The 13,292-nt window shown below is 36.6% G+C and overlaps 1 protein-coding gene across 11 annotated transcripts in view; it reads left to right on the forward strand.

Annotated features, from left to right (window-relative positions):
* Positions 1-13,292, forward strand: part of LOC123807775 (basic immunoglobulin-like variable motif-containing protein) — an 82,453-nt gene that overhangs the window by 33,562 nt on the left and 35,599 nt on the right. For 7 of the 11 annotated variants that reach the window (XM_045821820.1, XM_045821814.1, XM_045821817.1 and 4 more), the window contains 3 exons: positions 810-896; positions 1,636-1,732; positions 2,765-5,590. In XM_045821820.1, the coding sequence (XP_045677776.1) occupies positions 810-896; positions 1,636-1,732; positions 2,765-3,061 (481 nt within the window). In that variant the 3' untranslated portion in view covers positions 3,062-5,590. Of the gene's footprint in view, positions 1-809; positions 897-1,635; positions 1,733-2,764; positions 5,593-6,783; positions 7,920-13,292 lie in introns of those variants that run through there. The other 4 variants (XM_045821821.1, XM_045821822.1, XM_045821812.1 and 1 more) reach the window with 4 other exon arrangements.

Here is a 13,292-nt window from a genome sequence, read left to right on the forward strand (position 1 = left end):
TGGAGGTTGTATGGGGGTGGAGGCTATAGGGCAGGGGTCCTGAGACAGGCAGGAGCAAACTGGGAGAATTAGGATGTTGGACATTGTATTTTTGTGAATGTGGAGCAAGAGAAAATACTGGGTTTCTCCAGATCCTGAAATGTTTTATTCATGTCTCTGGAGGTGAGGTATACTTCTGTTGTGTTTCTTCTATGGTTTCATCCTGCAACATCACCTTACTCCAGACATCTATCACATGTAAAACATAAAAAAAGTACATATGTCTCCTTTGTGTTCTTTAGAGGAGAGTTTGTCACCTCTGCCTGTACCTAAGAATCACCTGAGATACTTATCAAACTGTGCAAATCCTTGCCTGGTCTCCACTCTTGACGTATTTAGATTGGAATTTCTCATGGTGGGATTAGGGTATTGGTATGTTTAAAAGTTTCACAGGTGAATCATTACCTTAGGGTTTTCTTTTTAGGGTGTCTTTTTTAACTTTTTGAGTGTATAGTAAAAGGAGAAGAGTAGCTGAAGAATTCTGGAAGCATGCTAAGATTTTTTTCCCTCTTAGATGCATAGAGATAGTATATGTCAACTTTGTTAACCCTAGATTTTGTAATAGGGGATCAAGAGCAAAATTTAATTTTTTCCCTTTAATTGCATTCAGACATTTGCTCAAGTCTAAACTCCAATACCTATTCTAGCATTAATGAATACATTATTTGAATAAACTTTAGTATATCTTTTAATAATATATAATTGAAGTAGTATTTTCAAGGGAGCAAATGACCTTTATTAAGTTTGCTGTGAATGTATTTTAAATCTAGCAGGGGTCCCCTCTCACCACAAGAAGTAGAATATTGGATTTTAATTGGAGAATCAAGTAGAAAACATCCTGCTATTCACTGTAAAAAGTATGTTAATTTTATTTTCAATTTTTGCTGAAAAGTCTGTTGGAATTTTGATTAGAATAAAATCCAGAGAATCCATAGTTTATTTTGTGGAGAATTACATCATAACAACATGGACTTTACCTCCACTTAGAGTTTTAATTTCTCTCCAGCACTGTTTTATATTTTTCAAAGCAGAATTTTATATGTATTTTGTTAAAAATTTTCTCTAAGTATATTTTCTGATGCTATTGTAAATTGATTTTTTAAAATTTTAGTTATTTTCTGATTGTGTAAAGAAATATAATTGTTTTTTTTCTATATAGGCCTTAAATCTTGCATCTTCACCAAATTCACTTATTAGTTCTGTTAACAGTATTTCAATACAAAGCAATTTATAACTGCTTTAGATTTTTCACACTATCATATCTGTAAATAAAGGCATGTTAACTTTTAAGTTGTTTGTAAGTGTACTTGACTCTAGGAATATTTCTACTTTAGTCTGCAAGATGTCATTTAATAGGTTGATATATACTTATTTCATAGGGAGACTAACCATTTTTAAACTGAGAACCTTGGCAATAGTTGCATAAATAGAACTGTCATAAAAATGAGTTTATTACAGGTTAGTAGATGGAACAATCCTGAGATAGAGACTTATTGCAATGGTAATATTGCAGAATATTGCTCATGTGAAAAGTTCCATTACAATGGTCTTTTGTACTAAAAAGAAAATTGTGCTTTATTTTTCCTTTCCTTATAGATGGGCAGATATTGTAACTGATCTAAATACTCAAAATCCAGAATTTCTAGATATTCGTCACTTGGAGAGGGGGCTGCAGTATCGAAAAACCAAGAAGGTAAGAAAACCATTGTATTTGAAGGTATTTCTCAACTGGCTAAAATGCAGTAGTTTACTCTTTACTCCACATTGTAAATAATATAAACCCAGTTCAGACCATCTTAGAAAGTGAAAATTATTTTAAGGACATGAGTGTTTTTCAAATGAAAGGGCAAGGAGGGTGGCCTGGATTCATAAGGGGCTGGTACCGTGTAAAAGAATGTTAGCAGGGGCCAAGTAGCTAGCCACTCTCATTCTTTTGGGAATTATATTTTATCCTTTTGCCTGATTGTTTGGTTCCTGAAGATCATCATCATCTTTATGTCTCTTTCAGATGAGTAGTCTAGACTGAGACTGGCCTGCTTCAGGCCTAGTTCCATAGTTGTGGCCCAGTTTGGGTCAGGTGTTTACTCCTGAGCCATATTAACTGTGGCCTTGGGGCAGAGTCATGTACACAAACAAAACTTCTGGGGGTATTTCTCAGAGATAGGTAGATTCTATAGATTGAGTAGACATCCCATTGATATAATCCTACTAACAAGTGAAGAATGTGTAGGACAGGAAGAATGATGGTGTTTGAACTAGGTGGAACGGGAAGTTATAGTATATGAGAGTGGCATATGGGGGAAAGATGTTTTGGCTCATTTATTTCCTGGTTAACTTTCTGAGGATTCTCAATAAAGAAGTACAAGAGAAAAGACTGAAGAAACTAATCCTTTTTATTGGTGCAAATGGGTAACTTAGTACATTGATTCAGGATTTTTTTTTAAAGTATGTTTTATTGATTACAGTTGTCCCATTTTTTTTCTCCCCTTTCTCCTCTGTGGATATTCTTGACTTAGTATGTTACTGTCAGATATTGACAAAGGTGTGGGCATTGTTATAGTTTTGTAATGAATGGCAGCTGGTCAGGGAAGATGCAGGATAGTATGATCTGATGATGTCTGAAAGGATAAGTAGTTTTGAGGCAAGTGAAGGGGGGAAATGAGGGAATTCATAGGAATAATTTGTTTCCCATCATTTTCTTCACCCAACTTTTTTTCCTTCTCAGGTTGGGGGAAATTTGCATTGTATTATAGCATTCCAGAGACTTAGTTGGCAAAGGTTTGGCCTTTGGAACTTTCCATTTGGAACCACTAGACAAGAGTTACAACCTCCAACAACACATGGCCAGGGAATTGCCAAATCTGAGAGTGAGGACAATATCTCCAAGAAGCATCATGGGCGTCTGGGCCGGTCTTTCAGTGCTGGTTTCCATCAAGACTCAGCATGGAAAAAGATGTCCAGTATCCACGAGAGAAGGAACAGTGGCTACCAGTCTTACAGTGATTATGGTGGGAATGATTGACTATGCTGGGTACTAAAAAACTCATGTTATGTGCTGGTCTATACAAGACTGCAGTGAGACAGTAGAAGATTTGATTAAGTCTACATTAAATAGGAACAGATTCTGTGGTACAAAACATAACCCTGTAGTTCTCCAGTACTTAAGATTGTATATTATTATGATGGGTGATTTCAGAAATATAAGCAGATAAGCACAGATTATTGTTTTAAACTAGAGTATATAAACATTCTAGACAATATAACAAACTCCAATAATCAAATGCAAATTTACTTAATAACATCATGATTTGAAATAGTTAAGCATGACATGATTTCTTATGACTTGAACCCAAGGCATTTGTTGCAGATAGTTTTATTCCTAAGCTCATGATGTAAGGCACCACCTGCCCTTTAAAAAAAATGGGGCTGTTGATATCTAGTTTCCTCTCATGGTGAAAGCTCATTTAAAATTTTTCAGTGAGTCTAGTAGTTCTTTTACTTGTTGCAGTATCTTGCTTGCCTCGTTTGTTCACTGGTTAACTTTCTCAGGATTCTCAATAGAGGTGAAAGAGAAAAAGACTTAAGAAACTAATTCTTTCTATTGGTGCAAATGGGTGACCTAGTGCACTGTTTTAGGATATTCTTGACTTTCTTGACTTGGTATGTTAATACTATCAAATACTGACAAGAACTGTAGGTCTTGAAAAACTTCTGTAAGTCTACAATGAATGCTGTTTTAGGGATAGAGTAAAAGAATAAGTGGATATAGTTCCTGTATCCCAGGCAATCTGTGAAATGAGATCTAATACTCGATTGGTCCCTCAATGTGAAGTCATATATTGATAACAGCATTAAAGATGTACTTGGAATGCCTTTGCACTGAGAGGGCAACTATCACATTCCAAACTACTGAAGTATTTCCTTTTAAAATACATATAGACAATTAGTTGTTTGAAGGTGGTATGTTAAATAATTCAGAAGTGTGGATATCATATATTTGAGCTCCTCAGTAGTTGACAATCCTATGCTGTCAATTCATGCCTCACAAATGACTAGGATCTCTTGTTCCTTCATATCACGTTAGATACGATATCTCAAATGTTCCAGGACTCAAAATCAGTGACTTGATTATTACAAGGTGCTAAATATGTTGGCACCATATTGCAATACATCTCAAGAAGGTTCAGATTTTTATTTTAAGAATATTTTAATTTTCTTCTCTTTTGAATTTTGTATCCATTTAACCACTCAGACATGCCTAAGCCTACAAAAGGGAGTATGTATTATGGAATGGTCATTTTTCTGAAGGGACTATTTTGCTTGAAATGCAAAGGACAAAAAGAGATTTGTAGGTTCTTGATTTTGTTACTTCATACTGCAACTTTTAAGAGGTTTTCATCAAATAAAATTTTCTTTTCTACTTTTAATCATGTGAATGTTTTAAATCTTTGTTTTAGGGAGTATTATAATTTTGTCTGAAGACATGATCATTTTTTAATTCTAAGTAGTGTGTTATAAGAAACCATCTTGTATCTAACTTTTATAGTTAATGAAATAATATGCATTGTAACTATAATTTTAGATTTGTATAAAACTTTATAATAGGAAATAGGAAATTTAATTCTTTTAGCTTGAAACAAATGAAGTTGTGAGTTTTGTAGGTCAAACATGGTTGAGTATCAGCAATTTCATATTGTTTGGGTATTTCAGAGAAGAGAAAGAGCTGAGAGGAAAGGAGACAAATGCAACATGAAATAAAGAACAGAGTGACACCTAAGAAAAGAGGATGAATTTATACAGGCTGACACATACAACCTTAATACATACAATCACTTAATAGCTTAGCTTACAAGTTTGACAGTTATTAGGAGCTCACTTAGGTTTACAGACACTCTTCCAGAAACGATAAGCAAGTTACTGCACACTTCTCTTTCAATATTAGTAGCATTCTTGTCATATTTATTTTCTTGGGTAAACATCTCTTAGGAGTCTCCACAGAAACACTAAAGGTTTAAATACAGGCTCTGCACTTCTAGCTGTATCATCTTGGGCAAATTAAGATGAAATTTTCTGTGCTTATTTCATTGATAAAATGGGGACAACGGTATCTATTTCATAAATTGTTTTGAAGAACAAGTAAGTTAATACATGTAAAGTGTTCAGAATAATGCTTTTTGAATAGGAATTGCTATTTAAGTGTGTGCTATTATTATCACTCCAGAAGGTGTATATGTTACTGTTCGGAAACTTGAGAACTCATTAAACAGCATCTCAAAGAGCCAATTCCTTGTAAGTCAGACAGACATCCCTTAGTTGCTATTCCTTCAAAAGTATATTTTGTCTTTTAAGAAATGTTGCTCTGGTTTTAAAAACACTTATAGTATTCACATGCTCCCATTGGCTACTTTTTTTATACCTACCTCTCAGATAGTAAAAAATGTTCAAAAAATCCTTTCAGTATTTTAAGTAATTTATTTTCCCACTACGATTCCCCATTAGGCCAAGCTGGTATAGCAAGTATAACACTTTCTAACTTCCCTTCTCCCACACATTGGAGGGGCTCAGGCAAGGTGCTGTAGCACACATCACATTCTGTATCTCAATTTTATCCATAGTGTTTTCTCCCTCAGTCATTCACTCAACAAATTGGGCACTATTACCCACTAGGTGTTTCAGGTTAAATTGCTGAGCTCAGAACATCCCCCAAAAGTTGGTGGCCTCTCCATTTTATTCACAGATTCTCATTGGTGAAGAAACTTGCTTGGGATCGTAGGGTATCTTAGTTTGCTAGGACTATGATAACAAAATACCAGACTGGGTGGCTTAAACAAGAGAAATTTATTTTCTCAGTTCTGAATGCTAGAAGTTCAAGGTTTTAACAGGTTAGGTTTCTCTTGAGTCTTTCTTCCTGGCATGCAGACGGCTGCCTTCTGACTATGTCTTCACATGGTGTTTTCTATGTACACACATCTCTTGGTGTCTCGCAGTGTCTTGGTTTTCGCTTGTTAAAATGACTCCAGTCAGAGTGGATTAGGCTCACCCTAAAGGCCTCATTTTAACTTAATCAACTTTTAAAAGGCCCTATCTCCAAATAGAGTCACATTCTGAGTCACATTCTGAGTTAGGGCTTCAACATAATTTTGGAGGACACAGTTATTCCCACTAACACAGTTACATGACTCAAGTTGGATACAGAGTAATCTCTGCTGGATTTGGGATGAAATTCATTCATCAGGGTGCAAGATGCACTGTAGAGCTTCAGACTAGATGCTGAAAAAATTATTTAGGCAATACTTACGGAATCCTTGCTAAGTGTAAGGAGCGGGGGATAGAAGTAAAAAAATAGTTCTTGGCTTCAGTAAATAAACAGACCACAGTGGAGGGAGGGAAAAACAGATTAGGCATGTATATTAATCTCTGTAAAATACAATTATGAACAATTTCTGGGAGTTATGTTACATGTGATGGAAATGCAAAAAGCACACTGTCAGGATTATCCCTGATAGGCTATTAATTGTTACTAGGTCAATTATACATGGCTACTGTGAAACATCTCTTTGGGGACAGCGATGATTTTAAGAGAATTTTCCATATGGTATTTTTTCTGTAATAAAGCATTCATTAACAAAATTACCTCCTCATTTAAATCACCCTTTTCACTGAGTCTGAATCTAGTTTCAGTAATTCAAATTTGAACCAAAATGTGTCAGATATGTGTAATGACAAATTTATGGAGTAACCACTAGTGTAAGCACATTGCCAATCAGCTCTGGTCCTAGCTAAACTAGTCTGCAAGACTGGTTTTATGCCCAGTTTACGGATGAAGAAAGGGAAGTTGTAAATAAATGTTACTTGAACAACATACACTATAACGTGTGTTGGGGACCTGAATCTTGGCCTAAGGGTTCCTGAGCCACTGCATTTCCAGAAGCCTCTCTGGCAATTAGTTTTTCGTACTTTCTGAACCACAAGCTGTGGAATCCCGAATTTCACATGCCGGAGAAAAGGAAACCATATTTGAAAGGTTAAGGCTTTACAGCGTATTAATACAAGTAATCAAGTTACTACAAGATACCCAACAAATACTTAAAGACACCAGCCAAGAATCCACCTTTCTGCTGTCGCTACAAGTGCAAAGGATACTTACTACTAATAGTGTTCACTACTAATATTAGTGACGATCAGTGGGGAGAAACTGATACTGAAAAAGCTCGTAGAAAATGTCACCTCAGCAAGTAGACACTGCACACAATTTTAACGTTTACCTGCGACAGAACGCCAACGTGGAAAAAACGGCACTACCACAAACAACATAGGGGCAGACTGACCCCTCACTTCCTGATTGTAGCGGCACCACAAAGACTCCGTAGTCGCTGTGAAGCGAGGCTTCCGGCCTGCGTACGTCTGGTATCCGACGGAAGCCGAGAGGTTCCATTTGCACGGGCTCACGCCCCCACTCAGGTTGTGTCTGAGGGACACTTACAGGCTCCCCATCTCGCCTGCGCAGTTTCCTCCATCCGGTCTTCCTTTAAGAGTGTAGAAGTGTCGGACAAATCGCTGGGTGAAAGAGGACCTGCTCCTTTCCGCTGTGGTCCGTTCACCATTCTCAGGTTCCGTCTTTGTTCAGGGAGGCGGTGTCAGCCTCTGGGAACCGCCTTTCCTAAACTGGAGCCAGTCATCTCTTCCGGAGTTCGGAGTTCGGGTTGGAGGGGCAGCCGATTGTAGAAGAATTGGAATAACACGTTTTACGTGACCCCATCATCGAGTAGCGCTCTAAAGACACTTCTGCCTCATGGGAGTCCAGGGGCTCTGGAAGTTGCTGGAGTGCTCCGGGCGGCAAATCAGCCCGGAAACGCTTGAAGGGAAGATCCTTGCCGTGGGTATCCTTACGCAGCATTAGTACTCGGGATGCAGTGATTCGCGTTCCGCGTACTCTTCTCTCGCCTCTCCCTGGGCGCCGAGTGGTAGTAGGATAAAGGTGTCACCCCGTGGTGAGCTATAGAATCTCTTCAGCGTTTACTATCTCCCACCCTTCTCCCGCTTCGCGATTGTACCACTCTGAATTGGATCCTGGTTTTATCATTTAGGGACAGTGCTTTATGCTTCTCAATGCTTTAGTTTTCTCAGCTGGAAAGTGGAGGGGAGGGTATCTACACACGGAAGGTTGGTATGAGGAATAAAGGGAGCATTTAAATGAAGGAAGATTAGAATAGTGTCCGGCACTGATACTGATACTGTAAAGTATGGAGAAAATGAAGTGGGTTTCCTACCGGTAATGTTCCCTGCTGTATTGAATGTTGCACCATTTATGTTACAGGAAGGATACTGTGGACAGGTGTTTGACCTTAAAATATAAATATAAATAAATAAATATTCGGAATAGGACATTTATATGGCACTACACTGCGCTGAAAAAATTGAAAAGATGTACAGTAAATTATTTTCCTCTCAGCCCCTATGCTGGACTTTTTAAGGATTTGTTTTTGTATATGTTTGGCTAGTTTTGTTTGTGTGTTTGGAATGAAGTTTTTTGTCCATTATGAAAACATGTGAATGCTGTTTTTGAAATTTCGTTTTCTTTACTTGTTAAGCATTTTTTGATTGTTCTTTACTAAAAGCTGGTAGTATCTTCCACTAGTTCCCTGAATGAGAACCTCTACATAATATAATTAATGTTACGTTATATTTTGTACAATGTGAATAATCTTGAAATACATCTGTAATAGATTTGGGCTTAAAAGTTTTTATGCAGTGTACCTAGGGGGAAAAGGAAAGTTGTTTTTTTTTAAGCATATGCTATATTGCTACCCTCTTACGGTTCTTCAAATCACTGCTTTTTAAGTATTTTCTTATAGAACTGTATGTGAATGAAAGCAGTTTTCAGTCATGGGAGCCCTTAAATTTCAGCAAATATTTAGGCCATTTTACATTGCAACCCATATGAAAAATTAATTATTTATAAAATCCTTGAGATGGCACATGAAGTTCAGCAGTCCCTGTTTTTAGGAAGTTGCCCAAAGTAAGGAAAGGCAAGGCATTTAATTTAGATTACAGACATACCTCTGTACTCGTTAACTTCAGAACTTGTCACACCCTGTACTGATTGCATTTTGACAAGAAAAATATATTTCATCACTTGGCACTTGCTTGGGACTCACTGCACTTGCTCGAACTTGTATTAGTCAGGAGGCCATACTGCAAGAGAAAATGCTTGCTTCTTTGTCATAGGTTTTAACACACGTCATGAGTTCCAGAACGAATTAATGATGAGTGGGGGGGGGTACCACTGTATCTATTTTTACAAGTCTCAGAAGCTTTTTTCAAAAAGAATCATTTTTTGTGGGGTTTGGGGCTGTTTTGAAAGAATGAATCATTTAAAATGGACTCACATATACTCAAATTATAATGATAACCTCATATATATGTATGTGTATGGAGATTATTATAACTTGAGTATATTTGGTTCTATAATTGATTTTGCTTTGTTCATTTTCATGGGAATCAAATTTATATATCTGAAACACATTCATATTTTTTGTTTTGTTAATAAGGAAATTACCCATGACATACTTTACTCTTAGATCCCTAAAATAAATGGGTCATTTTACCATCTATAGCCTAGTGTCTTGTTCATATTTATTTATTTATTTATTAACTTATTAATTAACTTATTTTATTCTTCATTACAGTTGTCCCCATTTTCCCCCGTTACTCTCCCCTGCCCTACCCACCCCCTGCCTCCCATATTTAATCCTCCCTCCCCTAACCCATCCTGTTGTCTTTGTCCATGGGTCCTTTAACTTGAACTTTCTCCTTATTTCTCCTGTTACTCCCACCTCCCCTTTCTGGTCACTGTCAGTTTGTTCTTTATTCCCTTGTCTGGAGTTCTATTTTGTTTGCTTGTTTGATTTGTTAATTAGGTTCCACTTATAGGTGAGACCATATAGTATTTGTCTTTCACAGCTTGACTTATTTCACTTAGCATAATGCTCTCTAGTTCCATCCATGCTGTCGAGAAGGGTAGGAGGTCCTTCCTTCTTTGTGCTGCATAGTATTCCATTGTGTAAATGTACTATAATTTTTTGATTCATTCATTTACTGATGGGTACTTAGGCTGTTCCTAGCACTTGGCTATTGTAAAAATGCTGCTATGAACATTGGGGTGAATAGATTCTTTTGAATTGGTGTTTCAGGATTCTTAGGATATAGTCCCAACAGTGGAATTGCCAGCTGATAAGCAATTCCATTTTTAGTTTTCTGAGGAAAGTCCATACTGCTTACCACAGTGGCTGCACCAGTCTGCATCCCTACCAACAGTGTACTAGAGTTCCCTTTCTCTACAACCTCACCAGCACTTGTTTGTTGATTTGTTTAAGATGGCCATTCTGACGAGTGTAAAGTGGTAGCTCAGTGTGGTTTTAATTTGCATCCCTGTTTCATATGTCTCTGGGCCCTCTGTATGTCCTCCGTGGAGAAGTGTCTGTTCAGGTGTTTTGCCCATTTCTTAATTGGGTTGTTTGTCTTTCTGGTGTGGAGTCATTTCAGTTCTTTATATATTTTGGAGATCAAACCCTTGTCCAAAGTATCATTGGCGAGTATATTTGCCCATACAGTTGATTCCCTGTTCTTTTTGGTAATGTTTTCCTTAGCCGTGCAGAAGCTTTTCATTTTGATGAAGTACCATTTGTTTATTCTTTCCCTTATATCCCTTGCTTTAGGGGACATATCAGTGAAGATATTGCTGCATTAAATATCTGAGATTTTCCTCCCTATGTTTTCCTCTAGGACTTCTGTGATATTGTGACTTATATTTAAGTCTTTTATCCACCTTGAATTTAATTTTATGTGTGGTATAAGTTAGTGGTTGAGTTTCATTTTTTTGCAGGTAGCTGTCCAGGTCTCCCAAAACCATTTATTGAAGAGGCTATCTTTTACTCCAATTATCTTTACTCTTCTGCCCCCTTTGTCAAATATTGATTGGTCATTAAGACTTGGTTTATTATTGGGCTCTCTATTCTGCTCCATTGATCTGTGTGCCTGTTTTTATGCCAGTACCAGACTGTTTCGATTACAGTAGCATTGTAATATAGTTTGATATTGGGTATTGTGATCATTCCTACTTTGTTTTTCTTTCTCAAAATTGCTGAGGTTCTTTGGTGTCATTTATGGTTCCATATACATTTTTGAAATGTTTGTTATATATTTGTGAAATATGTCAGTGGTACTTGAATAAGAATTGCATTGAATCTATAAATTGTTTTGGGTAGTATGGGTATTTTGATGATGGTAATTTTTCCAATCCATAAACATAGTACATGCTTCCATTTATTTGTGTCTTCCTTAATTTTTCTTTAATGTTCTACAGTTTCCTGAGTACAGGTTTTGTAACTCCTTGGTTATGTTTATTTCTAGGTACTTTATTTTTCTTGTTGCTATAATAAATGGGATATTTTTCCTTATATCAGTTTCTGATATTTTGTTGTTGATGTACAAAAGTGCTTTTGATTTCTGCATATGACTTTGTATCCCACTGTTTTTCCAAATTCACTTATTAGGATTAGTAGTTTTTTGGTGGAGTCTGTAGGGTTTTCTGTGTATGCTATCATATCACTTGCAAACAGTCACAGCTTTACTTCCTCTTTCCAATCTGGATGTCTTTTATTTCTTTTTCTTATCTGATTACTGTGGCTAGAATGTCCAATAGTTTGTTGAATAGAAATGGTGAAAGTAGACATTCTTATCTTATTCCTGATCTTAGTGGGAAAGCTTTTAGTTTTTGCCCATTGAGTATGATGTAGGTTTCTTGTATATGGCCTTTATTATGTTGAGGTATACTCCCTCTACTCCCACTCTGCTGAGTGTTTTTATCAAAAATGAGTGCTATACTTTATCAAATGCTTTTCCCGCATCTATTGATATGATCTTGTGATTTTTGTCTTTCCTTTTGTTTACGTGATGTGTCATGTGTTTTGATTTGTGAATATTGTACCATTCTTGCATCTCTGAGATGAATCCCACTTGATCATGGTGTATGATCTTTTTAATGTATTGCTGGATGAGATTGCTAATATTTTCTTGAGGATTTTAGTATCTATGTTAGTTGGCCACATTGGCCTGTAATTTTCTTTCTTTGTTGGGTCCTTACCTGGTTTTGGGATTAGGATGATGCTGGTCTCATAGAAAGAGTTTGGGAATCTTCCCTCTTCTTGAATTTTTTGGAATAGTTTGAGAAGGATAGGGGTTAGCTTTTTCTTAAATGTTTTGTAAAATTCTCCTGTGAAACTGTCTGGTCCAAGACTTTTGTGTGCTGGAAGTTTTTTGATTACTGCTTCAATTTCACTAGCTGTTATGGGTCTGTTCAGGCTTTCTGCTTCTTCTTTACTCAGTTTTGGAAGATTATATGTTTCTAGAAATTTGTCCATTGACTCAGGTTTTCAAATTTCATGGCATATATCTGTTAATAGTAATTTCTTACAATCCTTTGTATTTCTGTGGTATGTTGTAATTTCTCCTCTTTCATTTCTACTTTTATTTGGGTCCTCTGTCTTTTTTTCTTTATGTCTGGTTAAAGGTTTGTTGATTTTGTTTGTCTTTTCAGATATTCAGCTCCTGGATTTATTGATCCTTTGAATTGTTCTTTCAGTCTTTATGTTATTTAATTCTACTCTGATTTTGATTAATTTTCCTTCCTTTTTACTCTAGGCTTTGTTTGTTGTTGTTTCTGCAGTTATTATAGGTGGAGGGTTAGTTTGTTTATTTGAAATGTTTCTCTTTTTTAGGTAGGCCTGTATCATTAAGAACTTCCCTCTCTGGGCAGCTTTTTTTAAGGTTATTATTGATAGGTACTGATTCATTGCCATTTTACTCCTTTTGTACCTGTGTTCCTTTCTCTCTCACTCTTTTTCTTCATCCCCTTAAAGTAGTCCTTTTGGCATATCTTGGATGCTGGTTTGGTGGAGATGTATTCTTTTAGCCTTCTTTTATCTGGGAAACTCCTTATTTCACCTTCCATTTTAAATGAGAGCTGTGCTGGGTAGAGTAGTCTTGGTTTGCAGGCCTTTGTTTTTTATTTCTTGGGATATTTCTTGCCTTTCCCATCTGGCTTGTAGAGTTTCTGTTGAGAAGTCTGCTGCTAGCCTTATTGGTGCTCCCTTGTATGTCACATTTTGGTTCTCCCTTGCTGCCTTTAGAATTCTCTCTTTGTCTTTGAATTTTGCCATCTTAATTATGATGTATCTTGGAGTGGGCCTCTT

Source organism: Phyllostomus hastatus, unplaced genomic scaffold (genome assembly GCF_019186645.2).
Source record: "Phyllostomus hastatus isolate PE091 unplaced genomic scaffold, TTU_PhHast_1.1 phas_scaffold_46, whole genome shotgun sequence".
In the NCBI taxonomy this organism is placed as follows: domain Eukaryota; kingdom Metazoa; phylum Chordata; class Mammalia; order Chiroptera; family Phyllostomidae; genus Phyllostomus; species Phyllostomus hastatus.